Here is a 23,182-nt window from a genome sequence, read left to right as displayed (position 1 = left end):
CCATCCATCCACCCATCCACCCATCCATCCACCCACCCATCCACCCATCCATCCATCCATCCATCCATCCATCCATCCATCCATCCACACACCCACCCATCCATCCATCCTCCCATACATCCATCCACCCATCCACCCACCCCACTCATGAAATCTCTACTGTGTCTGACTAGTTTCTACCCCGTGGTTTCTCAGCTCCTTCCTTCCTCAGCGGCTTGGGTTCAAATCCCTGCCTCCTGTTCCATCCTTGTGGACAGAGAGCAGTCCCTCACGGCTCCATTTCCGAGTTTTTCTCAGTGTTTCACAGCATCCCCGTTTCCTGTGTCTGGGGCTGTGGGTGTCAATAGATCCGATGCTGCCCTGTGGCCCTGACTTGGCCCTGCTCTGTCTCTCAACTGGTTCTCCCGCCTCCCTCTGTCCCCCAACATCCCGTTGGGCGCTCCGGGGAACATTCCGTGGTTTGCAGCAGACTGTCCGGCTCCGCGGAGCCTCAGATGTGGGCAGAGTGGGCGGCGGCCTGGCGGGCGCAGGCTGGGGAGACAGCGACCAGGGACCCTGCGCTGCATAGTGGAGCAGGAGGTGGTGGGTGGCACAGACCAGCAGCGGAAGGCAGCAGACAGCCACCTGTGTGCAGTCCTCCTCGGCTCTATGGGCTGCAATGCAGCCGGCCTCGACCTCTGCCCCCCACTCCCTCCTCGGTCTGGGTCCCTGGATGCAAGCAAGGGCTGAAGTCACAGGGGCCTCCTCCCAGGTCTTCCCCAATGCCTGGCTCTATCCTGCCCCAGGGCTTTTGCACGCTGGGTCCCCCCGCCCTTGGGCTTCTGTTTCGTTGCTGTCTGCTTCTTCCTAATCACGCGCGCTCCTACCCTCACCCTTCTCAGAGCGCTCTGGATCTGAGGTTGACAAAAGCATTGGTTACTTTGGATCTCTGATCTCCCCAACAAGCCAGGCCAGGCAGACCGGGTGCCTCTCTTCAGAACACATAATCGGTGGCCAATCAAGGCGGCCAGGGGAAGTCCTTCTGGAATCTAACCACAAACCCTCCTGCTTGGTTCCGTGACTGTTACACAATTCCTGACCCACCCAGTGGAGAGCCCTTCATGGAAACCGAGTCCCTCACCCATCCCCTATGCTAGTGGCTAAGGAAACTGAGGCAGGGTCGCTGTTAGAGGGTGGACAGGACAGGCTGCCTCCGCCAAGGTCTCCTGTTGCCAATGTGTGAAGCGGAGAGACTCTAGGTGGGTCAGGTGACTGTCTTGCAGCTCACAGACCCAGGTTCAAGTCCAGGAGCTCCAGTTAAAGGTGCAACAGCCACCCCAGCCGGGCAGGCGGGTACAGGCAGACCCGAGGGCCAATCACAGAGCTTCAGGACAGACAGGCTCCACCTTACAGGTAAGGTATGGGTGATAGATGGCGACCCACGGGTCAATCCTTCCATGCAAGAGGACTCGCACACAGCATGCTGACTGGCCCAGCCCTGAGTTCCCTCCCCCTTTGGCTGGGTTCTATTTTCTATTTTTCAGTGGCTCCAGGGCCTTTACACATGACGGGGAGATGCTTTGCCACTCACGCACACTCCAGCCGCTTCTGGTTTTATTTATTTATATTTTATTTACCTTTAAAAAAAATTTTTTTTTTGAGACAGGGTTTTCTGTGTAGCCCTGGTTGCCCTGGAACTCACTCTGGAGACCAGGCTGGTCTCAAACTCCAGAGATCCACCTGCCTCTGCTTCCTGAATGCTGGAATTAAAGGCATGTGCCACCACTGTCCAGCCCCTATTTTATTTTATTTTGACATAGGATCTCACTGTGTAGCTTAGGCTGTCCTGAACTTGCTGCAGCATAGACCAGGCTGTCCTTCACAGAGATCCCCTTGTCTCTTTCTTTTGGATGCTGGGACTGGGTTTCTTCTGCCATCTCCAGATCTCGCGACTGCATTGTGCACACTGCCCCCTCCGACCCCAACCCTCTCTCTGTGTGGCTTTAACAGCTCAGTGCCTGGGCTTCCCCTAGTTTGTGGTCTGAGAACACCCCACTTCCCTCTGCGGGGCCACCCCAGTCCCCTGCCTCCCTCTACCCTAAGTATTTCCATCTGTTCCCCGTCCTTATTTAATTCTCGGACCCCGCTGGAGTTCTGGTCTGGAGAGCTGAGGCCTCCAGAAGACTAGGACACAGTAGGCGCTCAATAAATGCTGACCGAGCACGGTGGGATCAGGAGCGCCTACTGCATACATTGTCTCCTGAAAGTAGCTACGAGGGGGGTCAGTACCGGCCATGAGGCCCCTCTTCCCACCTCAAGGCCCAGTTGTCCCCAGGACCCGCAGAAGTCTAGGTGCACCAGAAGTCTTGGCCACAGACCACATCCTGGCTGAGAAAACTGTGGCCTAGATGGGGTGGGACACACCGCAAGGTCACAGAGCAGTGTGTGACCCAGAACTGCATGGCGTAGGCCCACCGAGGGAACAGTCAACCTAGAGGATCTTGGGCAGCTGGACGAACCAGGCCATGCGGCTGCCCTCTCTTGTGGCTGAATCCATCCCTGGATCCCCCCAGAAGCTTCCAGAAGTTTTCCTAGTGTAGGGCGACATCCACCCGACAGAAAGACAATCCCGCCACATCGTTGCCCTGAGTGGGTACATTTCCCGCCTGGACCAAGGGACTCAGGCGGGTCACAAGCCCTTGGGAACCTGGGGATCCCGAGGAGCCCCAAGGTGAGGCCTAGCAGCTTCGGCCACCTTCCCCTATCTGTGTCCCCACTGTGAGCGCGCAGAGGGGTCCGGGCCCCCAGTACTCACCATCCACCACATCTTCGCCGTCATGTCGTAGCACAGCTGCCATTTGACCGACGTTTCCCCCGGCTTCCCGGACACGGGGGGCCCCGGCACCTCCATGCTGGGCCACAATGTCCCCGGACGTCCCGGTGCTCGGCTCCCAAGGAGCCCAGTGAGTCGGAGACAGACAGGGGAGGGGGGACACGGCCAGGGAGGGCGAGCTGGAGGGCGGGGACAGAGGCCACCCACAGCCCGAGAGGCAGGCGGCTGCCATCACGGCAGCCTGGGATTTGTGAATGAGCCCCCCCCCCTCTTCTCTAGCCCCCCCGCCCGGAAGCACCACCGCTGCCCCCGCCTGCCCTTGCTGAGCTGGGCCAGGGCGCCCCAGGGCCTTCCCGCCTTCAACAGGCTGGGGACTTGGACCAAGAACACCAAGGGCTCCTCCACATCCAGGGATATCGGTGAGGGAAGGCAGTGTGTGTGTGTGGGGGGGGGGTGCCCAGGCTGTGTGACTTTGGGTGAGTGACTTGGCCTCTCTGGACGCCTGTGTTTAAATGGTGAGAGGAGGAACTCGCCCAGTGTGTAGTGGCACAGGCCTGTCATGTCAGCATGTAGGAGGCTGAGGCAGGAGAATTGCTGTAAATTTGAGGCTAACCTGGGCTACCTATCAAAAGCTTGTCTCAAAAATAAAAATGCCCTCCTCCCCAAAAGCGCCGTCGACATTCTGGTGTTCTGTATTTTTCTTCATCCTCCCAGAGTCACGCCAGAGATGGCTGCGGAGGCGGTGGACTCAGTCTCCTTGCTTATTCTCACAGTGTGTATGGAACATCAACGATGTCCCCAACGCAGAGAACAAGGGCTCTGCCGTGGCTCAAAGGACTGCATGGCTTGGCTCTGCACGCAGCAGGAAGGCAGCAGGGGAGAAGCGGCCCTGGCGAGTTGGTCTCTGTTCTTCCGTGAGGGGTAGATGAGGGACAGGGACATGCTGGGCACAGGGTTCTTCGTCCGGGTTCTCCTTTCTTCTGTTCAGCACCCGAGGGCCCCGGTGCTGCTCTTCTCCGCGTGAGGCATCTGGTCCTAACAGGATGGGGAGGCCCAGAGTTCAGTCTGGAGCTCGGAGTGTACAGCTGCTGTGCTCCGGTCCGGCAGCTGCTCTTTTTTCGCGTTTCCCCTCTTTGTCCCCACTTTCCAGAGAAGGAAACTGAGTCTCAGAGGGGGTAAGTGCCACATCCTCGGGCACCCGTATGGCACCAGCCACAGAATGAGCTTTCTGCCCTCTGGACTGAGTTATGGAGTAGGGCTTTGCTAACAGTGGACAATCCGCTGGTTACCTCAAAGGCTTCTCCATATCACATGGTCTGGCAACCTGAAGGAAAGAGCCGGGAGTCCCCCAACCCCCCACAGCCGCTTCACCCCTCTGAATCACCCCAACCCTGCCTGCAACCACACCCCAAAACCCATACACTCAGTCCAAACCATCGCCTGTAGCCTCACTGACCTTCCCAGCCGCAATCTCCCCCACGCAGCCTCACCCCCTGCAGACGCAATGACCCCCTGAAGCCTCACCCCTGAACCACAATGCCCCCCTCCTGCAGCTGCAACGCCCCCTGCAGCCTCACCCCCCAGCCGCAATGCCCCCTCCTACAGCCACAATGCCCTCCCCCGCAGCCGCAATCCAACCTGCAGCTGCAAGGCCCCCTCAGTCTCAATGCCCCTCCAGCCTCAGCCCCCCCGCAGCTGCAATGCCCCTCCAGCCTCAGCCCCCCGCAGCTGCAATGTTCCCCCAGCCTCAGCCCCCTGCAGCTGCAATGCCCCTCTAGCCTCAGCCCCCCGCAGCTGCAACGCCCCCAGCCTCAGCCCCCCCCCACAGTCGCAATGTCCTTCTGCAGCCACATCCCTGTGCAGCCTCACACACCCACAGTCGAAACCAGACCCCCAGCTGTACACCCGTCCCCCCAGCTGTAATTTGCCTTGGCATCTTGTGGTCAGCTTCCCCCATAGTCACCCCAGATGTAGAGCCATGGGGAGGGAACAGAGAGACATCATAGTCCAGGTCTACCAGCCCTCTCACATCTGGGCCTCAGTTTCCCCAGCTGTAGAAGGAGGGGGTGGAGTCGGGGGACACCCGACCTCCCTCTAGCTGACCAGACTGAGGGTCAGAGGCAGTAATAGGAGGACTGGGGGACCCTGCAGAGACCAGGAGGAACTTGTTAGGCATGGCTCCGGTGAAGCATGAGGACCAGAGTTCGAATCCCCAGTGTCCACGTCAAAACCCAGGTGTGGCTGTGGGAGGCAGAGACAAGAGAACTCGGGCTTGCGGGCCATCCTGGGCTAACTGATGAGCTGTAGGCTCAGGAAGACGCTCTCTCAAAAAGCAAGAGTGGCTGGGCTGCGGTGGCGCACACCTTTAATCCCAGCTCTTGGGAGGCAGAGGCAGGTGGATCTCTGTGAGTTCAAGGCCAGCCTGGTCTACAAGAGCTAGTTCCAGGACTGCCTCATAAGCCACAGAGAAACCCTGTCTCGTAAAACAAAACAAAAACACAAACAAACAAAAAAGAGTGTGGGGCGACCAGGAAAGACCTGGACATTCATCTCTGACCTCTGACCTCCACACAACCCTGATGATGTCATAGCGGATTCATAGCTGCAAAGGCAGAGCCATGGCCACAGGTGACCTAACTCTATGTGTGGGTTGTAGCCTGCATTTTGTAGATCGTTTATCTGAAAAGCTAGTTAATTATCTTTTGAAATGAATTTGCTTTGTTTCAAAATTTAATTTCACTTTGAAATTTATCTTAAAATTTACTTATTTTCTTTTACTCAGCCTCGTCTTTTCCACTTTGTTATTCTGTCTTCAGACCGGATTTCATGGTGCTGCCCAGGCTGGTCTGCATCCCACCGGCCTCCGGCCTCCGTCTCTCCCAGGGGACGTTTATTTTGGCCCGATGACATTATTTCTACGGGCGAAGGGTGACTGTCGCCTGCACAGGCCCACCCTGGACACAGTCGCTGCTCCTCTGGGTGGGAAGAAGGCGCCTGGGAGAAAGGGGCTGGAGAAGGGGGTGGAGGTGGCGTTGATTGTGCAAACGTTAGGGAACCCGCTAAAGCTTTGGGCATGGTTATTCTTTGCTGTCACACAACCTCCACAAATTGCCCCAGACCAGTGTTGCACACAACAGTCGCTCAGCAAATCCTCCCTCCATCGCTCAGATACGCTGTCTGCTGCCTTTGCTGCAGGCTCCAAGTGCTGACACATCAATCCGCTTTTTTCAGAGGGGGTAAACTGAGTCTCATAAGCTCCGCAGCCAAGAGGGGTTCTTACCTGGATTCAAACTCAGGGTGTTCAGGAGAAGGTGGAGTGAGCGCAGGGCATGTTCATCAAAAGCCCTCTTGTCTGAAGTGACCAGCAAAGCCACGCCCCCAGCCCCTCACTGGGGATCCTAGGCGGGACTCCACCCTGACCACACCCCCAGCCCCTCACTGGGGGATTCTAGGCGGGGCTCCACCTTAACCACGCCCCCAGCCCCTCACTGGGTTTTACTTCTCGGTCACTCAGGTCACCTGAAACAATTCCACAAAGAAACTTGCTGGTGAATGTTCACAGACGTTTGAGCCACATTTCCAAATGACAAAAGAAATGCCCAGATGAAGATAAATGGGAAGAAACTTTTTTATTTTTTTTTTTTTGGGGGGGCAGTGTGTTCCAGACAGGGTTTTTGTTTTTTCTGTAGCCCTGGCTGTCCAGGAACTCACTCTGTAGACCAGGCTGGCCTCAAACTCACAGATCCTCCTGCCTCTGCTTCCCGCCTGCTGGGGTTAAGTGTGTGCTCTGGCATGAAGCAGCTCATGAGTGTTTTATTCACACACTGGGCTACTACTCAGGACCAGACAAGGAACATGGCTCTGCCATGTGCCACACACAGGAAAACACGGGGAGAGAGAATCGCTGCTAACAAGTAAAACTTTTATTAAATAAACTTTTAGTTTTTTTTTTTCTTTTCCAGACCAAAGAGAGGTGATTTGACGTTGAGACCTAGCTCCTCCGCACACAAACAGAAGGCAGGGAGGGGGACGAGAGCCCACATTTCCTCTCCGCCTTCCACCGCCCCCATCCTCTCTCTGCTGTCTCCAAAATTCAGTCTGAAGTTGAGATTTCACGAAATTCGTTGTAGCAGAAATAAAGGCCGTCGTACAAATCACATAGGGTCTCTCGAGTGGAGTATAAAAATGTATTTACAGCTCGTAAACATGAATGACGGTGCGCACGCCAGCGCACGCCACACGCACTCTGCGGGTGACCCTGGGGCCACACTCGCACGTGGACGGAACACAGTCTCACTGTAGGAATGTTCAGAACAGGGGACGCGAAACAAGGTGGGCAGAATCGGGGAGGGATTTTTTTTTTTTTTTTTTTTTTACATTTTTCCCCTTTGTTTTGGCTAAGTCAACAAGCGTGTTGGTAGAAACAAAAAGGTTTTTTTCTTTTGAAAAAAATCTGTTTTTGTATTTTTTAACCTTATTTTTTTTTTAAATCTCTTCTGTTTTGCTTTTGGACACGTCGGAAGGGAGCCGGACTCCCCTCCCCCTGGCGGGATGTCCAAACTAAGGATTCTGTGCTTAGCAGTGGGTGCGTGCGTAGGCAGGGGGTAATATACAGGGGGGCTCCCCACCAAAGTCTTCCCAATCCCCCAGCTAGGAAACAGAAGCGGATTATTAGTGAGTCTCCCCCCCCCCCGCCCTTCCTTGTGGTCTTGAAAAGGACCACAGCAAAAATGAGAGAAAATAAATCAGAGTGTAGAGTCCACGACGCCAGCAACCAGGTCTGGCGGGCTGTGTGGCGACGTCCGACCGACTTGGGGCGACCTCGGTAGAGACCTTCAGTTCAAGGCTGGTGATTGGAGGATGGGGGAGGGGGGCACCTGAAGGGCGGTCGGGGGCACAGGGGGCAGTGGGGGACGTGGGAGGAACAGCAGGAGGCAGTGGGGGGAAAGGAGGAAAGTGGGGAGACATAGGGGCCAGTGGGGGGCACCTGGGGGCGGTGGGAGGGGACACTTGGCAGGCAATCTGGGGGCAGGAGGCTTCCCCAGTGGGAAGCTAAGGACACCTGGTCACCCAAGTAAGGCTGTGAAAGCGGGAAGGGTGTGTGTGGAGGGGAGCCCTAGACGCGGGAGGTGGTAGCAGCCGTGGGGACCCCAAGAACTGGAGGTATATGGTGTTGGCAGGGTCCTGGTTTGGCGTCGGGGGGGGGCGGCTCCAGCCGGCCGGCGTCTTCTGTCCTTGGTCCCATGCGTGGCCGGCTCAGAGCCCTTTGGCCCCTGTGGTTCATACTCCAAAAATACAGTCTATGCTCCGTGCTCTCACACACGGCTACAGGGAACGGGGAGTGGGGTTCTGGCTAAGGGGGTACTAGCTGGCCTAGAAAGCCACCGAGTCAGACGGGGGGGGGTGTTCCCGAGTCCAGGGGTGGGTGGAGATTGGCAGTGTATGGACCCCTCAGACCCGGGCTCAGACTCCTGTCCCCCCCCCCCCATGACATGCCATGGGACATTTTGTGCCCCATGTGGCTCTTGGTGGCTTTGGAATTGGGGGGCCTATGTAGGGAGACAGATGGGGAAGGGGGAGTCACTGGGAGGGCTGGTGTCCAAACTTGGCTGTAATTTACATAAAAGTCCTGGGGTAGTTGGAAGCAGAACCACTCAACCCAGGGAAGATGTGGGGAGGCATTAGGGAACAGTGGAAGGGAGGGGAGTTGGGTACAGAACACCCTGCCCCACTTCACTTTTGTCCTGGCAAGAAAACCCCAGTGTCGTCAAAACCACAGTTTCTGACAGTCACCATCAGTTTGGGGACATTTAGCCCAGGACACTGGGTGAAAAGTGAAGACCTGGCAGGTGTCCTGGGGATTTGTTCCTGATTGACAGGTTTCCTAATTGAAACCAAAATAAAATAAATAAAACCCCAAAACCCAGATAACAAACAAAAAACACTGAATGACTAAAGACTGCTCAGCTCTACCAGACCCTGGGTGAGGTGGTTAGAGAAAGAAAGAAAGGAAGAAAGAGAGAAAGAAAGAAAGAAAAAAAGAAAAAAAGAAAGAGAGAAAGAAGAGAAAAGAAAAGAAAAGAAAGAAGTGAACGTATTCCTGGGCGGTATGCAGGTGGCGGCTGCTGGTGGCCGAGCTGTCACCTCCGTGAGACCGTGTACAGGTGATGCTGCTTCATACTTGTTCAGTCCCAGTGAATGTGCTGAGAATGTGGCTTTGATGGGAACTGGAATTTGGGTTTTTGTTTGTTTGGGTTGGATCTTGTTTTTTGTTTGTTTTGTGAGTTGGTGAGTGGCATACGCTCTGGGATTTGTTAACGCACTGGACATGAAATTAGAAGACAGGGCTGTGGGAGCTGGTGGGGACAGAGGTGGGGGACTGGAAGGCTGTGACGGGGTCCCCATCTCCTCTGCTTCAGTTCTGTGCCAAACATTCCCAAGTCAAGCCCTAGGGACCCAGACCCGGGTGTGTGTTGAACATCTCCTCTCTGTTTTAGGGCTTCTTGGCTGGGGAACAGCTTCAGAGGACTGGCTAGAAGCCCCACCACACCCTGCACCCCAGACCCACAAACCCACCTCTGGGGTGAACTTTCCCTGGGAAGCCCCCTTGGTGGGAGCCCATAGCTTCCTCTCCACCTCCCCTTGCGAACTCCACCCTCTGAGCCACCCAAGCCGCAAGGTGATGGGGGATGGTTTTATCCCCAGGTGGCCTCTTGGTGCATCACTCCCGCCCCCAGGATTGGGAGAGTGAGCTTGGGATAGGAGGACGATTAGATGATACCAGGGCTGGGCAGGGCACAGGGCCGCCTGGCGGCTCACCTGGGGCCAGGCCCACAGCGCGGAGGGGCTGTGGGCATGGTCAGTACGGGTGTCCTGGGTCTTTGGGTCTCTTCAGCTGCACCTTCAGCCTCTTCATACCGATCTGAAAGCCGTTCATGGCCTGGATGGCCGCCTGCGCGCTGGCCGGGTGGTCAAAGCTCACGAATCCTGAAGGGACAAAGTGACTGGAGTTGGTGAGGGACAGTGGTATGTACCTAGGGATGGGGACCTCACTCCCACCCCATCCAGCCCAGTAAACTTCCCATGTGATATGGGGCCACAGTCTTGTTTTCTTCCTATAACACTGATGTGGTACTGAGGAATTTCCTAGAATCTTATACATGCAGGGCAGGCACCGTACCCTGACCACGCCCCCAGCCCCTCACTGGGGATTCTAGGCGGGGCTCCGCCCTGACCACGCCCCCAGCCCCTCACTGGGGATTCTAGGCGGGGCTCCGCCCTAATCACGCCCCCCAGCTCACTCACCGAAACACTTGCTCTGGTTGGTAGCCCGATCCATAAACACCTTGGAGGAGATGATATTGCCGAAGGGGAGGAACATCTGCGTCAGCTCCATGTCTCCAAACTCCTGGGGGAGGTGGTAGATAAACAGGTTACAGCCTTCGGGACCTGTAGGTGGGGGAGAGAAAGACATAAAGCCCCCAAGGAGAGGAGGTGGACCCCCCCAGGGTTGGGGTCCAGTTTTTGTCTCTGGCTGTGGATGCAGTGGGGGGCTTCTTGAGACCCCCCCCGATAGAATGGTGGGGAGCAGAGGTTGAGCCCGAAGAGCCTTGATCCCTCCCATATGCCATTCACCCAGCCAGAGCTCACTACAGACCAAACCCAGATCCCTTCTCCTTCCCTACCCTGAACCCTCCCAGACTGACTCCCCAAACTCCATGTCATGCCCTGCAGCCTCCGCCTCCAGGCCAGGTCAGCGGAGGCAGGTGGTGGGGCGATGGGGGAGGCTGCTGGGGCTTCAGCAGTGACCCTGTGGGCCTTGTGCTGTCGAAGACACCCCTGACAACATTTCAAAGCCTGGAGGCCAACATGGTGGCACACGCATGTCAGTCATCCTGAGACTTGGGAGGCTGAGGCAGGAGGATTGCTGTGTTTATGAGTCTAGTGTGAACTAGACAGTGAGACCTAGTCTCAATCAAACACACCCACAAACACACACATGTGTGCACACAGACGTGGAGAGAGAAAAAAAATTCATTTAGACGATGGAGCCAGAGCTGTAGCTGGGAGGTATAGCGGTTGTCTGTCTGTCTGTCTGTCTGTCTAATTTTAGCTGTAGCGCTTGTGCCACAGTGCCTGTGTGGAGGTCAGAGGACAACCTGCATGAGGCGCCACCATGTGGGCTCTGGGGACCAAACGACTCAGTATCTTGATGGCTAGCGTTTTTTCCTGCTGAGCCATCTTGGCCTGGAGTTGAAGGAGGAAGTTCCCAACAGTCAGATAAAAATGTCCTCCTGGTGGCTTTAGCCGCACAGTGTCTGGGAGACAAGATGTGGCCCACAGTGGAACAGTCCAGGGACATGGGTTGCCCCTCAAAGGCCAGAACTAGGCTCCGAGCCCAGCTCCTCCATGCCGGGAGTGAGGCCCCATCACAGCTGAGGATGGGTCCTTCCTCTTGGGCACACGCGCCACAGGGCCGGCCTGAGGCTTCACCTCTCCCCAGCCCCTCCTGCTCCACAGGCAGTGGGTAAAGGAGGGGACGCCAGGAGCTTCTTAATGCCTCCTGGCCTACACAGGCGGGGACAGGACACCTGAGCAGAGCAGCAGATAGGGAAACTGAGGCACTGGCCACAGTGCCCAGCCAGAAGACGATGAGAGTGCCTCTAGGTTGCAGGACTGCGGACTGCTGCTTCCTCCCGCATGCCCTCCACAGGCCGTGCTTCACTGGGAAGGCCTCAGTTTACCCAAGATACCTCCATGGACTCCGGATTCCTGCTTCCTCCCGCATGCCCTCCATAGGCTTGGCTTCACTGGGAAGGCCTCAGTTTACCCAAGATGCCTCCTCACACAAACGCGCACCAAAAATGGGGTTTCCTCGCTTGTCCATAGGGGATGGGAACCGCAAGGGCCGCCGTTCCATGGAGGGGCGAGGTCAGCGGTGCAGATGAGGGCGGGGCTAGCAGGGGTCGCCTCACCTTCACGCTGCTGCTGCAGGAGGTGCGGAGGCTGCGGGACGCCGTGCGCCACTGGCGCGATGGCCGCGGTGGGGTACATGGCTGCAGAGAGCAGAGGCAGGAGGCAGGGCTGAGTGAGGGGGTCTGGGAAAGGGGGTGGGGCTGAGTGAGGGGTCCAGGGCAGAGGGCGGGGCTGAGTGAGGGGGTCCGGGATGGTCAGGGGGCGGGGCTGAATGAAGGGTCCAGGGCAGAAGGCGGGGCTGAGTGAGGAGGTCCGGGGACAGGAGGTGGGGCTGAGTGAAAGGTCCAGGGCAGAGGGCGGGGCTAATTGAGGGGCGGAGCCAGTGTAGAGGGCGTGGCCGAAGTGAAGGGTCCAGGGTAGAGGGCAGGGCTAAATGAAGGGTCCTGGGCAGAGGGTAGGGCTAAGTGAGGGGCAGAGCCAGGGTAGTGGGCAGGACTGAAGTGAAGGGGTCCAGTGCAGCGGGTGGGTTTGAGTGAGGGGCAAAGCCAGGGTAGTTGGCGGGGCTGAAGTGAGGGATCCAAGTTAGGGGGCGGGGCTTAGTGAGGGGGCAGAGCCAGGGTTGAGAGCGAGGCTGAAGTAAAGGGTGGGTCCAGGCAGAGAATGGAGGTTGCATTGAGTGGCGGGGCCAGGGCAGAGGGCATTGCGGGGTTGAAGGGGCAGGACCGGGGGCTGAGGAGTGGGTTGGGAGGGTGTATAGTGGGAGTGGAGGCATGACTGAGAGATGGCATTTGGACTTGAAGGGTGAGAACGTGGCTGGGGTGGGGCTAGAGGTGAGGGGGGCAAGGCAGGAATGTGGGAAAGGCTGGTTGGGGCCAGGACCTGACCAGTGCACAGCCAGAATTGGGGCGGGGTGTGTGTGTCAGTGTGTGTGTTTACTGGGACAAGCAGGGCAGGGCCAGAGCAGAGGCTGCATGAGGTCCAGGGCCGGGGTATGGCCGAACAAAGGTAGAACTATAGGCAGAGCCATAGTAGCAAAAAAAAAAAAAAAGGAATGAGGCCATACATAGTTAGAGGGACTAGTCCATGGCTGAGCAGTAGGCCCTGCCCCTTGCTCTATGTCCCTGCCCTGCGCTATGCCTCTGCCCTTCATCCTGGCTCCTCATCAGCTGGGGCCCTGCACCTCCGCCTCCTTGTGCCCTGAGCCCACTCCTCAGACCCTAGTTCTGCCCCCATGTCCTGGTCCCTGGCCGTAGAGACTAGAGCTGAAGACAGACAGGGGTGGGGGTCATGATGGAGAACAGGGCCATGACTTAGTAGAGGGTTGGGATGGAAACCTCTGAAGAACCTAGTTGGTGGTGCTCACAGGCGAGGCACTGGGTGGGCTTATGTCTCAAGAGGTGGGGTCAGATTCACAAAGTTGGGTGGGACAGGGCTATATCCAGAGAACAGCCAGGTGCAGCCCTGGCTTTGGGGAGGTGGTCAGGCCCCGACTCAAAGAGAGCACCAGGCTTAAGGGACCCAGACTTAAGACTGAGCGAAGGACAAGGGCCTCTGGCAGGGCGTGAGACCCTGAGGTGAGTGGTCACAGTTGGCACAGGCTTGACCAGGACTGTCTGCTACAGGGTCAGGGCGGGGCTGCCTCTACCTGTGTACTGCTGGACTCCGGAGAAGGCAGGATGTAGGGTCTCTGCCACAGTGGGGCTCTGAGCTGTGGGGCAGAGGAGGAACCGAGTCCCAACACGCACAACCACTGCGCTTCCCTTCTGTGTTAACCCTCGGCTAGCAAGCCAGGGAAACAGGTGTATATGAGCTTGCCCAGGGCCCCCGGAGAGCAAATGACAGAAACCAAATGAACCTGTGTGCCCATCACCCCTCAGCACCAGGGAAAATCCCTCATGAGAGTCATCCCCCATACCCTATCCCTGCCCAGACCACCCCAACCTGTGGGGACCCCCAAGGTCCCATAGTGCACCCAGTTCCTAGTTTGGGTCATTAGCATTGCAGCCCAGGCCCAACTTGCCCCATTTCGACAATGTCCAGAATCTTAGCTGAGTACAGAAGAAAGAATTAAGTCAGGTGCAGCGGCCCCGGCTGTCACCTCAGCACTTGGGAGGTGGAGGCAAGAGGACTGCCCTTAGTTTAAGACCAGCCAGGGCTAAGGAGTGACTTTGAGATCAGCCTGAGCTTCAGAGGGAGTCTAGGCGCAGCCTGGGTTTCACGGGGAAATTGAAAGCCAGCCTGGACTACATCTCAGCAAACAAGGAGAGACAGGAGCTTAATACTAGCCAAATGCTCCTTGCACCCCCTCCCCCGGCCAGCTCTGGACTTCAGCTGTCCCATTTTCCAGTTAGGGAAACTGGCTTGATTGCTGAAATGGAATTTGAACCCAGAGCTGGCTTGGTGCATGGTTGTCATGTAGCCTCCTTCTCGGCCTCTTCCTGTTCCTCACCTGTCTAGATGCCCCGAATGTCATGTTGTGGGGACCTCGGTGTGTCCCCCAGTTGCTGTGCCCACTCCAGGCACTGCGAGTTACCTGGGTAGGGGACGAGGCCATTGGCATAGACGGTCTCCAGGGCAGGGTGGCTCCCAGGGAAGGGCAGGACGCCGGGGAAGCCATTGGGAATGGGTGCCACCAGGCCAGGAACAGCGGCAGTGCCTAGCAGTGGGGGCGAGTGCAGTCCTGAGGAGGGGGAGAGGGTCAGATACGGGTCGGGGGTGCTGCCCGCCTGTCCCGAGGCCTCTGGGAAGCTGCTCTCACCGGAGGCGGGGGCGATGGGCGTGGCAGGCAGACCGTTAAGGCTGACGGCGCCAATCTGCTGGATATGGCAGGGAGGAAAGGCTACGCCGGGGCTCAGGTAGCTGCCGGAGGTGGACAGCACTGTGGTCTGCTGCTGCATGAGCTGGGGAAAAGATGGTGTGAGTGGGACCGGCCCCACCACGGCACGGGAGTAGGGAAGGACCCCGCTGGGTGCACGGCTCAAGCTGGGCTTGGGGAAAGCCGGTCACAGCGAGAGGGTTCAGTAAGCATTAGCAGTTGGCCTGGGGAAAAGGCCGAGATTCGGGGCTCAGAAATGGAGGCTAATACTTGGGTCGAAGTTCATTCTGGGATCAGGGATCAGCCAGGCATTAGGACTGAGGTTGGGATCAGGGCTCAGTCTCGGTTCCTGGCTAAGTTAGAAACTGAGGCTCAGTTATGGATCAGGGTTTAGCCTGGAATTCCAGATCGGTCTAGGGTATGGGACCTGGGTCAGCACAGGATCCTGGCTCGGCCTTGACTAAGAACTCTGCTTAGAAACAGAACTCCAATATCTAGATACAGATTAAGGTCAGATCTGCCCAGGAACAAGGCAAGTAGACCTTGAGGCTCAGCCTGGGATCAGCCTTGAGGATTTAGCCAGAGCTGGACCAAAAGCAGATTTAGGGATGGTGGGATCTATGCTCCAGCCATTTGGGTCCAATTGAGTGGAGACATTAGCTTTCTGCCCACAGTAGGGGTACATCTGGGATTAGGGGGTCAGTCAGGGTGGTGGCTGTGTCAAGACCTAGGCTTTCAGCCTGGGACTGCAGCTCAGTTCACCCTGCTGGGTGTGAGGCTCAGCCCCGCCCAGGACCAGATCCCGGGTCAGTTGGAATGAGTGATAGGGTGTGGCTGAGCCCCAGACTCGGTGCCCACATGCGGGGATCACTCACAGCCTGGGCGTAGGCACTGTAGGGGCTGAAGGGCAGGGTGAGGGATGGAGTCAGGATGCCCAGCTGGCCAACCATCTGCTGCATGCGCCTCAGGGTCCGCTCTTTGTCCGTGTCGGCGAACTTGACCACCAGGCTGGAGGAGGCTCCCTGTAAGGAGAGTGTGCGGTGTTGCGGTAGAACGGGGGCACCCCATGGATGAGAGTGGAGGTGCCAGCCATGACTTGATCCACAACTAGAAGAGCCAGGACCACACGAGATGTGCATCGGGCTCTCATCCTGGGCCTGGCAGTGCAGTGACGTGGCCATGGGATCTGCGAGGTAGCCACATAGCCACAGTGAGGTGGAGCATGCAGGTCCAGGGTTCACATATGGGTCCACAGTGTGTTGGGGGTTCTAGCTATAACTTTATCTGGTCAGAGAGGGAAAGTGGAGGAGTTTGGGGCGGCCCACACTTGGGACCAGCTGAGGTTCCCCATCGCCAGGGGCCATGAAGGCTGACGGTGCATGGATCACACATGTTCCTAAACTAAGTCAGAAACTGGGGCTCAGTGTGGGCTCAGGGATCAGTATATGAAGAACTGGGGGCCAGGATCCAGAGTTTAGTCCAGGACCAGTATCCAGCCGGGTCTTTCTTGGTGACTGGACCCAGATGCTCCTAGCCAGACTTGTAGACATCCCCTTGGACAGACAACCCGTTCCTTGGCTCTGGTGGTGGTGACCTGAACCTGTCCAACCACGTTAGGGACACAGCCACTGCTGTAAGGCCAGGGACTCAGCTTACCTATAGTGAAGACCCCTGGGGGCATACCTGAGTAGTTCTACACCTGGGACCTTGAACACCTGGCCCCCACTTCCCCTTGGCCTAATGGGTCTCCAGCACCCCCATTGTCTCCACACAGTTCCTTCAGAGCAGCCCCAGCCACCCAGTGGGGACCTGACCTAAGAGAATCCATGCAAATAGCCTAGCAACCTCCCTCCCTTGGTGCCCACTGTGGGTCCCCACTGCCGTAGAATGAGGTCCTTGGTCTCTATACGTCATCCAGCTGTCCCACAATGCACTGGGACACTGCTCGCACAGCTTTGAGCACAGCCTCTATCCTCCTGTCTGAAGTAGTCTGAGAGGGGGTAACACCACCACCACCCATCACTCTGGTCACCCAATCTCCTCCACCGGCCATGGTAGCGAGGGCGGTTCTCACTCACCGGCATGGTCTGGCTGCCATGCAAGGCGTGGATGGCCGCCTGCGCCTCTGTGTGGGAAGAAAACTTCACGAAGGCACAGCCTGGGAGGGAGGGAGGTGGAGGTGAGGGACTGAAGGGTGAGAAGGTGGGGAACAAGGGGAGACAGAGTCCTTGGTTGCCGCTCATGAAAGACAGTAGACAGGAGTCCGTCCACACGGACCTGGGGAGGGCTGAGAGGCCCCAACAGACAAGACACGCCGTCATCTTTCGGGGACAGAGATGTCGATGTCAGCAGTGGATTCAGACTAACAGGATGTCCGTCATCTGCCCCCACTTATTAACTCATATTTCACCCAGCATTCCCCACCCTCCCAACCACTACTGGGTCAGTCTGTCTGCTGTCCATCCATCCATCCACCCATCCATCCATCCGTCCATCCGTCCGTCCGTCCATCCGTCCATCCACCAACCCATCCATCCATCCATCCATCCATCTGTCCATCCACTAACCCATCCATTCATCCGTCCATCCACCAACCCATCCGTCCACCCATCCATCTGTCTGTCCGTCCATCTGTCCATCCATGTGATCAGAGAGTAGGAAGTCAGCTCAGCTGCCAGGTTCTGTGTTGAGACCCAGGCAGTCACACACACACTTTCAGATGCAGGCTGGGCCCCAGAAGGTCCCATTAGAACGAGTGAGACAAGTGTTTGAAGGGTCACCAGCCCTGACCTCCAGGATGCAGAGGGTGTACTGGAACCTGTGGATCCTGGCAGCCGGTCAGACAGACGAACACACACAGTCATGTGGTGGCCACTGAGGCAGATGTACCTCAGCCAGGGTCACACACCATGGATCCAGGGCGGTATCAGTCTGCCAGTCATACAGACGGACAGATAGACACAGGAAGACAGACAGAACTTGAGACACTCAGGGAGAGAAGCTGAGAGGCCTGGGCCGTAGTCCCGAGGACCAAGCTGCAGGGACACAACAGCCCCAACTGAATGGACACTTGGATGGGGCCGGCGACCCCGCCTCCCCCTCCAGCCCCACTCTTTTTGCAAGCCACAGTTAAAAATACCAAATGACAGGTACCAGGAAGCAGGTGGGCGGTAGCAAGCTCCTACACAGGGTCCTAAAGACAACCTTGTGCTGGGCTCCCCTCTCCTCCCTCCACTTCAGCACTAGGATATGAAAATCCTCAAGAATGACCATCTGCGGTGCACACTCAGCCCTCCCCACAGGCCCCTGCCATCCCCCTCCAGACCCACCCCACCCACTTCACCCCTTCCCACAGGCCACGCCCACCTCAGGCGGAGCTCTTCCTAAAGTCACACCCACCACGCAAGGGGGAGTCCTCACCGAAGCCCCGCCCCGCCCCGCACAGGACCCTCCAAGCCCCTCCCCTCACCGAGGCTCCGCCCCATCGCCTGCCAGTCACCTTTGCTGCTGCCATCGGGTCCGCGCAGCACTGTGCACTCGTCGATGACGCCGAAGGGTTGGAAGAGCCTGAGCACATCTTCCTCCGACTGCTGCTTATTGAGCATGCCCACGAACAGCTTCCGGTCCCCTGTGGGCGGAACCCCGGCCCATGGCCCCGCTGAGCCCGCGCTAGGCCCGCTGCCCCTCAGCCCTGACCCGTGCTGCCCCAGGACCTTTGCTCAGGCCGCCCTGCTCCCCGTCGCTCCCCGTCGCTCGGGGATGAGAGAGCGAGGAAGTAGAGAAGAGGGGAGGGGGCATCAGGGAGGAAGAGAAGGGAGACTGGGGTACAGTCAGAATCGCGAGAGAAGGGGTCTACTACCTGTCCCGATTGACAGCCAAGACAGACAGAGTGACAAGGACTGGCAATGCTGGGCTTTACCGAGCTCCCACGTACACAGGGCGTCCCAACAGCTTTGCCCACACCTCTCCCCACGCCCTAAGTCTGCGGCCCTCGGGCACCCGTGAGGGAACAGGAAAGGTGTGGGGTGTCTGAACTCCGGGGGAGTGGACCGAGCAGGCCGGAGCCCCAACCCTGAGGTTGCAGAGGCCACGGCCACGGGGAGGTTACTACTACCTCCACGGCTCTCACTGTCCGCTGGCTTCACCTGGATCGGCCGCGCCATCTGTGAAGAGGGAAAACAGAGTCAGGGTGGCAGGGGACCGAGTGGGGCGCAGGCGCCGGGTGCTCCCCTTTGTCTTGGCACACACCCAAGCAACCAAGTCCAGTGCCGGTAAACTCTTAGCTAGCCTTCAAAACAATGATAATTATCCCCCCACCAGGACTGTCTTTGGAAATGACGGTATTTCCCCCAGCCCTGGGTGTAGATTTCGCATTGCGATTTCTGTTTTCAAGAAGTCAGTCTGGACTTGGCTGAGTGACTTCCTCCAGTACAGAACATACTGGAAACGAAGCCACAGCTGCCACCTTCGGTGCTAGAGAGCTTGTTCCTCTCTGCACAGAGTCCTGGAGAGCCAGCCTGGGATAGATAGCTGCTGATGGCTCGCAGGAGGACACATTCTGAAGAATTTCAATTGCCTCTGCTAGCCCAGAGAACCACAAGCAAGTACAATGATTGGGAGTGTTTGTTACTGCTCAGTAGCCAAGTGATACCTGAACCCACTGTTCTGGGCTCTTGGGCGTCCCACCCCAGAAAATGGCACTTGATGGGATGGGTCCCCTGCCCCTGAAGGAGTCATCCTCCTGACTGGGACATTCTCATGAGTGAGCTCCTACTCAACTGTCAAAACTCAACTCAAAAGTCCCAGCAGTGATCCCCCCTTCCTCAGGGCTCCTCGCTGCCTCCTGCCTCTGCTCTCTCTCCAGACACGGGGAGCTCAGCATCACCCCACTCTAGGGGTAAGGGAGGAGGGGCCCAAGAAGGCACAAGAGCAGGGAGTGGGTTCCCCACCCGAGTCAGATCAGGCTACCCCTTTAGGCTTTGCGCCCACCTGATTGACAGTTCCGGACCAGCCCAGCGATCCCCGCACCCCCCACCTTGGCCTCCTCTCCTGAACGTCCTCACCTGCACCCACCCTTCCCTCCAGTGCTGGACCCCCAAGATTAGAGGCCCTAGCCCTCCTAGTGCACAGCTCCCCTCCCCCACTCCTCCCCTCCCCCTCCTTGCCCCCACCTCTCCCCTTCTCCACCCACCTGGTTCCTCCCCCTCCCCCACTCCTCTCCTCCCCTTCCCCTCCCCTCCCTGCCACCCCACTCCACACCCCTTCCCCTCCCGTGCTTCCGACTTCCTCCGGTCCCTTCCCCTTCCAGAATTCTCCTCTCACCCCCACTTTGGGAGCCCATCTCCTCCCCTAAGACCCTCACAGGCACCCGCACTACCTGCTCTGCTCCCTGCCCCCCAAAAGAGCCAGATTCCCCCCAACCCCATCCCCTTTGCACCTGGGTACCACACCCCACCCCAGGGTGGGGGGGAGGCGATCTGAACCGGATAGTTCCGCTTCTGGGGTCAGGGCGCACAGGAGGGGTGTGGGGGGGGACGAAGCAGGGGAGGGGTCCCCCAGATCTAGCCTCTCCGCCCCCCACGGCCCCTCCCACACGCCCCCGCCAGCCCTCCCCCTCTGCCATCCTCCCTAGCACCTTGGGCAGATGAAGATGGGGTTGCCATGGCAACGCTGATTCACCCCGCGGAAGCCGGCAGTTGTCGCTGCCATGGAAACCGCCTCTTCGGGGGGGGGGCCTCCGAGTTCGGATCTCGTGGAGCACAAAAGAGATTTAAATATAATCTTTTACAGACGAGAGAGGGGGAGGGGAGAGGACGGGAGGGCAGGGGAGGGGGTGTGCCCGGCTCTGTCGCCCCCACCCCATCACCGACCTTAGTCTCCAGCGCTCCCGGGGTCCCCCCTCCACCCCACAGTGACGGAGAAAGGACCACGGAGCACCGTCCCTGCCCGCACCACGTGCCTTAGCTGCGCGTCGGAGCTGGGTCTCCCGGCACTCCTACCTCCCCCATCTGTCCCGCCCAGGTACCGCCCTCCCCCTGCACCTTCTGCAGCTCCCACCTCCGCCCCTTCCCCGGCCCCTCTTCCTCTTTACATTTACCCAACACCATCTCCTGTGGGTACGATTTGGGGCAACCCAGGCAGGACCTTCACTAGTGTCGCAGAGTGAGACAACACTAGTAGTTGCCCACGACCACGGAGGAAGAAAATCTTTGGTGGGTTTTGAAGCAGCGATAGGAGTTCTGTGGGGGAGACATGGTTCTCTGTCGGGACCCATTTCATCTCTGAGCTATGTGTGTTAAAGAAAGGGAAACCGAAGCCTTCGGACAATCTCAGCCCGTCTAGCCCTGCAGGTTTCTCCGGCAGCTGGAAGATTCCAGAACCAGGAGCGAGGCCCTCAGCTACACTGAACCCCGCCATGGCGCCCTTGCATCCGGGCTGCAGTTACAGACTCTCACCGCGGCATTCAAGGCCTCCACCAGAGGGGACCTCTCCCTCTCCTGCCCTTCTTCAAAACCGCCACCTTCCCTAGGGCTCACGGGGGATGCTGGCTCGTCCCCCAACCTGCCACCCTTTGCCAGTCAGATTGATGCCCACAGCATGCACCCTGAGCCCCAGACTGGATGGATGAATCACACTGTAGAATACTACACAGACGAGAAAAAGCGAAAAAGCGCGGGAAGACGCCTTTAGTGGGGAGGAGGAGGCAAGGGGGTTCTGGGAGCCGCCCGCCTAGTGGGTGGGTCATTCACGAATGTGCACACGCACGTGCGTGAACATAGCGGGTCCCCCTCGGTGTCCTGCTTCATTCTTGGCCTGGTTCTTCAAAGCAGAAGTCTTTCCCTGATCCTGGGACTTTTTATGAAGGTTTTAGGCCAGGACCCCGGTCCCCGGTAAGAGACTACTCTCCGAGAATCCTGTCTACACCGTTAGCGGGGGTGGGGGGCAGAGCATCCAGAACCCTGATCACCAAGCGAGGCCTTTACAGAGCATCCTCAGGTCTTTCTGTCTGCTGGGCCTACGTGGCATGTGGGGAAACTGAGGCCTGGAGGTGTGTGGCTGGATACCAACTCCAGATCTCAATGAAGAGAGACCCGGAATGTCAAGGCTTGGTGTATTCTGATGCAGTGTGGCAGGATCCTCCCCCACTGACAGCTCATGGCCATGCCTGTCCCTCCACGCATCTTTGGGGGTGGGTTTGCAGTAGTGGGAACACATTTACAGTCCCACACACACTAGAACACTCCCTGGGAAGGTCTGGACTCAGATCTAGAACGTTCTAAGTCCTCAGCATCTCACGGGCAGCTGGCCAGTTCAGAATGTTTCAGGTCCCCAGGGTCCCACAGGTGGCTGCCATCTGGTCCAGGACATTCCATGTTCCTAGTGTACCACCAGCGACTGGCCTCCTGTCTAGAACGTTTTAGGTCCTTTACATCCCACGAGCAGCTGGCCTTCTGTCCAGAACATTCTAGGTCCTCAGCATTCCATGGGCAGCTGGCCTCCTGTCCAGAACATTCTAGGTTCTCAGCATTCCATGGGCAGCTGGCCTTCTGTCCAGAATGTTCTAGGTCCTCAGCATCTCACAGGTGGCTCGCTTCTAGTCCAGAACATTCTAGGTCCTTAATTTCCAAGCATGTCATCTCATCTGGTCTCAAGTTCCAGAATGTTCCAGATCTGCAGTGTAAGGGTAGCTGGCTCCGAGACTAGAATGTTCCACATCTTCACTGCCCCACACACTGTGGCCATGACACACGCATCAATTTCTCAGATTAAATGTCATCAGCTCAGAACTTCCAAGTTTCAGCGGCAGAAGGCCACCCCTTGCGAGGCCCACAGAAGGTGAGCCTCAATCTGGCCACAGAGTGCTATTTCTGGTAGTTTTATAGGCACACAACTGTGTCTGTGGAGTAGGATGTGCCAGACCGAGCCGTCACGTGTTCTAGAACCAAGCAGTACAGCCACGGGCACTGTGGATGACAAACTTTACCTCCATTGTAAGGCCCATAAATGTGAAGCTTGCGTTGACATCAGATTCTACAGATGGGAACTCTCTGCTTAGAACAATTCGGAACATGACTCCCCTGTGTCAGCCACGATTCACAGGCTGCACGGTCCACGGGCAGCTGAGAAAACTTCTACCAGGAGCCAGGCACTCGGGAGGCAGAGGCAGGCAGATCTCTGCGAGCTTAGGCCAGCCTGGGCTACATGTAGCAATCACTGTGCACAAACTGATGAGAACACAACAGTCAGTGTGTGAAGAGTGAGGTAGGAGGAAAAGACGTGGGATTCCCTCCTGGTGCCCCTATCTACTTCATGCTAACATGCCAGATTTGGGGAATGTTTTGTAAAAATAAAATCTAGTATTAAAATGAATTTCTACCTTTAATTTTTGAATGTTTCCCTCAAAAAATTCCAATAAGACATATCTAGCTTTATTAGTTTTGGTTGTTTTGTTTGTTTTTTTGTTTTCTTTTTTGGCTTTTCGAGACAGGGTTTCTTTGTGTAGCCCTGGCTGTCCTGGAACTAGCTCTGTAGACCAGGTTGGCCGTGAACTCACAGAGATCTGCCTGCCTCTGCCTCCCAAGTGCTGGAATTAAAGGTGTGCACAACCACCACCTGGCTAGATTTCTTTATTTTTTTTA

General features: G+C 57.3%; 1 protein-coding gene across 7 annotated transcripts in view; it reads right to left on the bottom strand.

The window, feature by feature from the left end:
- Positions 1-6,720: 6,720 nt before the first annotated feature.
- Positions 6,721-23,182, bottom strand: part of Celf5 (CUGBP Elav-like family member 5) — a 25,913-nt gene continuing 9,451 nt past the window's right edge. For 2 of the 7 annotated variants that reach the window (XM_005358976.2, XM_013350706.2), the window contains exons 3-12: positions 18,655-18,706; positions 18,043-18,171; positions 16,622-16,701; positions 15,419-15,565; positions 14,487-14,628; positions 14,262-14,408; positions 13,374-13,436; positions 11,788-11,868; positions 10,118-10,261; positions 6,721-9,799 (exon numbers count right to left, since the gene is read on the bottom strand). In XM_005358976.2, the coding sequence (XP_005359033.1) occupies positions 9,672-9,799; positions 10,118-10,261; positions 11,788-11,868; positions 13,374-13,436; positions 14,262-14,408; positions 14,487-14,628; positions 15,419-15,565; positions 16,622-16,701; positions 18,043-18,171; positions 18,655-18,706 (1,113 nt within the window). In that variant the 3' untranslated portion in view covers positions 6,721-9,671. Of the gene's footprint in view, positions 9,800-10,117; positions 10,262-11,787; positions 11,869-13,373; positions 13,437-14,261; positions 14,409-14,486; positions 14,629-15,418; positions 15,566-16,621; positions 16,702-18,042; positions 18,172-18,654; positions 18,707-19,980; positions 20,100-20,413; positions 20,441-23,182 lie in introns of those variants that run through there. The other 5 variants (XM_026785000.1, XM_026784999.1, XM_005358973.2 and 2 more) reach the window with 5 other exon arrangements.

Source organism: Microtus ochrogaster, linkage group LG1 (assembly GCF_000317375.1).
Source record: "Microtus ochrogaster isolate Prairie Vole_2 linkage group LG1, MicOch1.0, whole genome shotgun sequence".
NCBI lineage: Eukaryota > Metazoa > Chordata > Mammalia > Rodentia > Cricetidae > Microtus > Microtus ochrogaster.
This window is presented reverse-complemented; position numbering and strand designations above follow the sequence as displayed.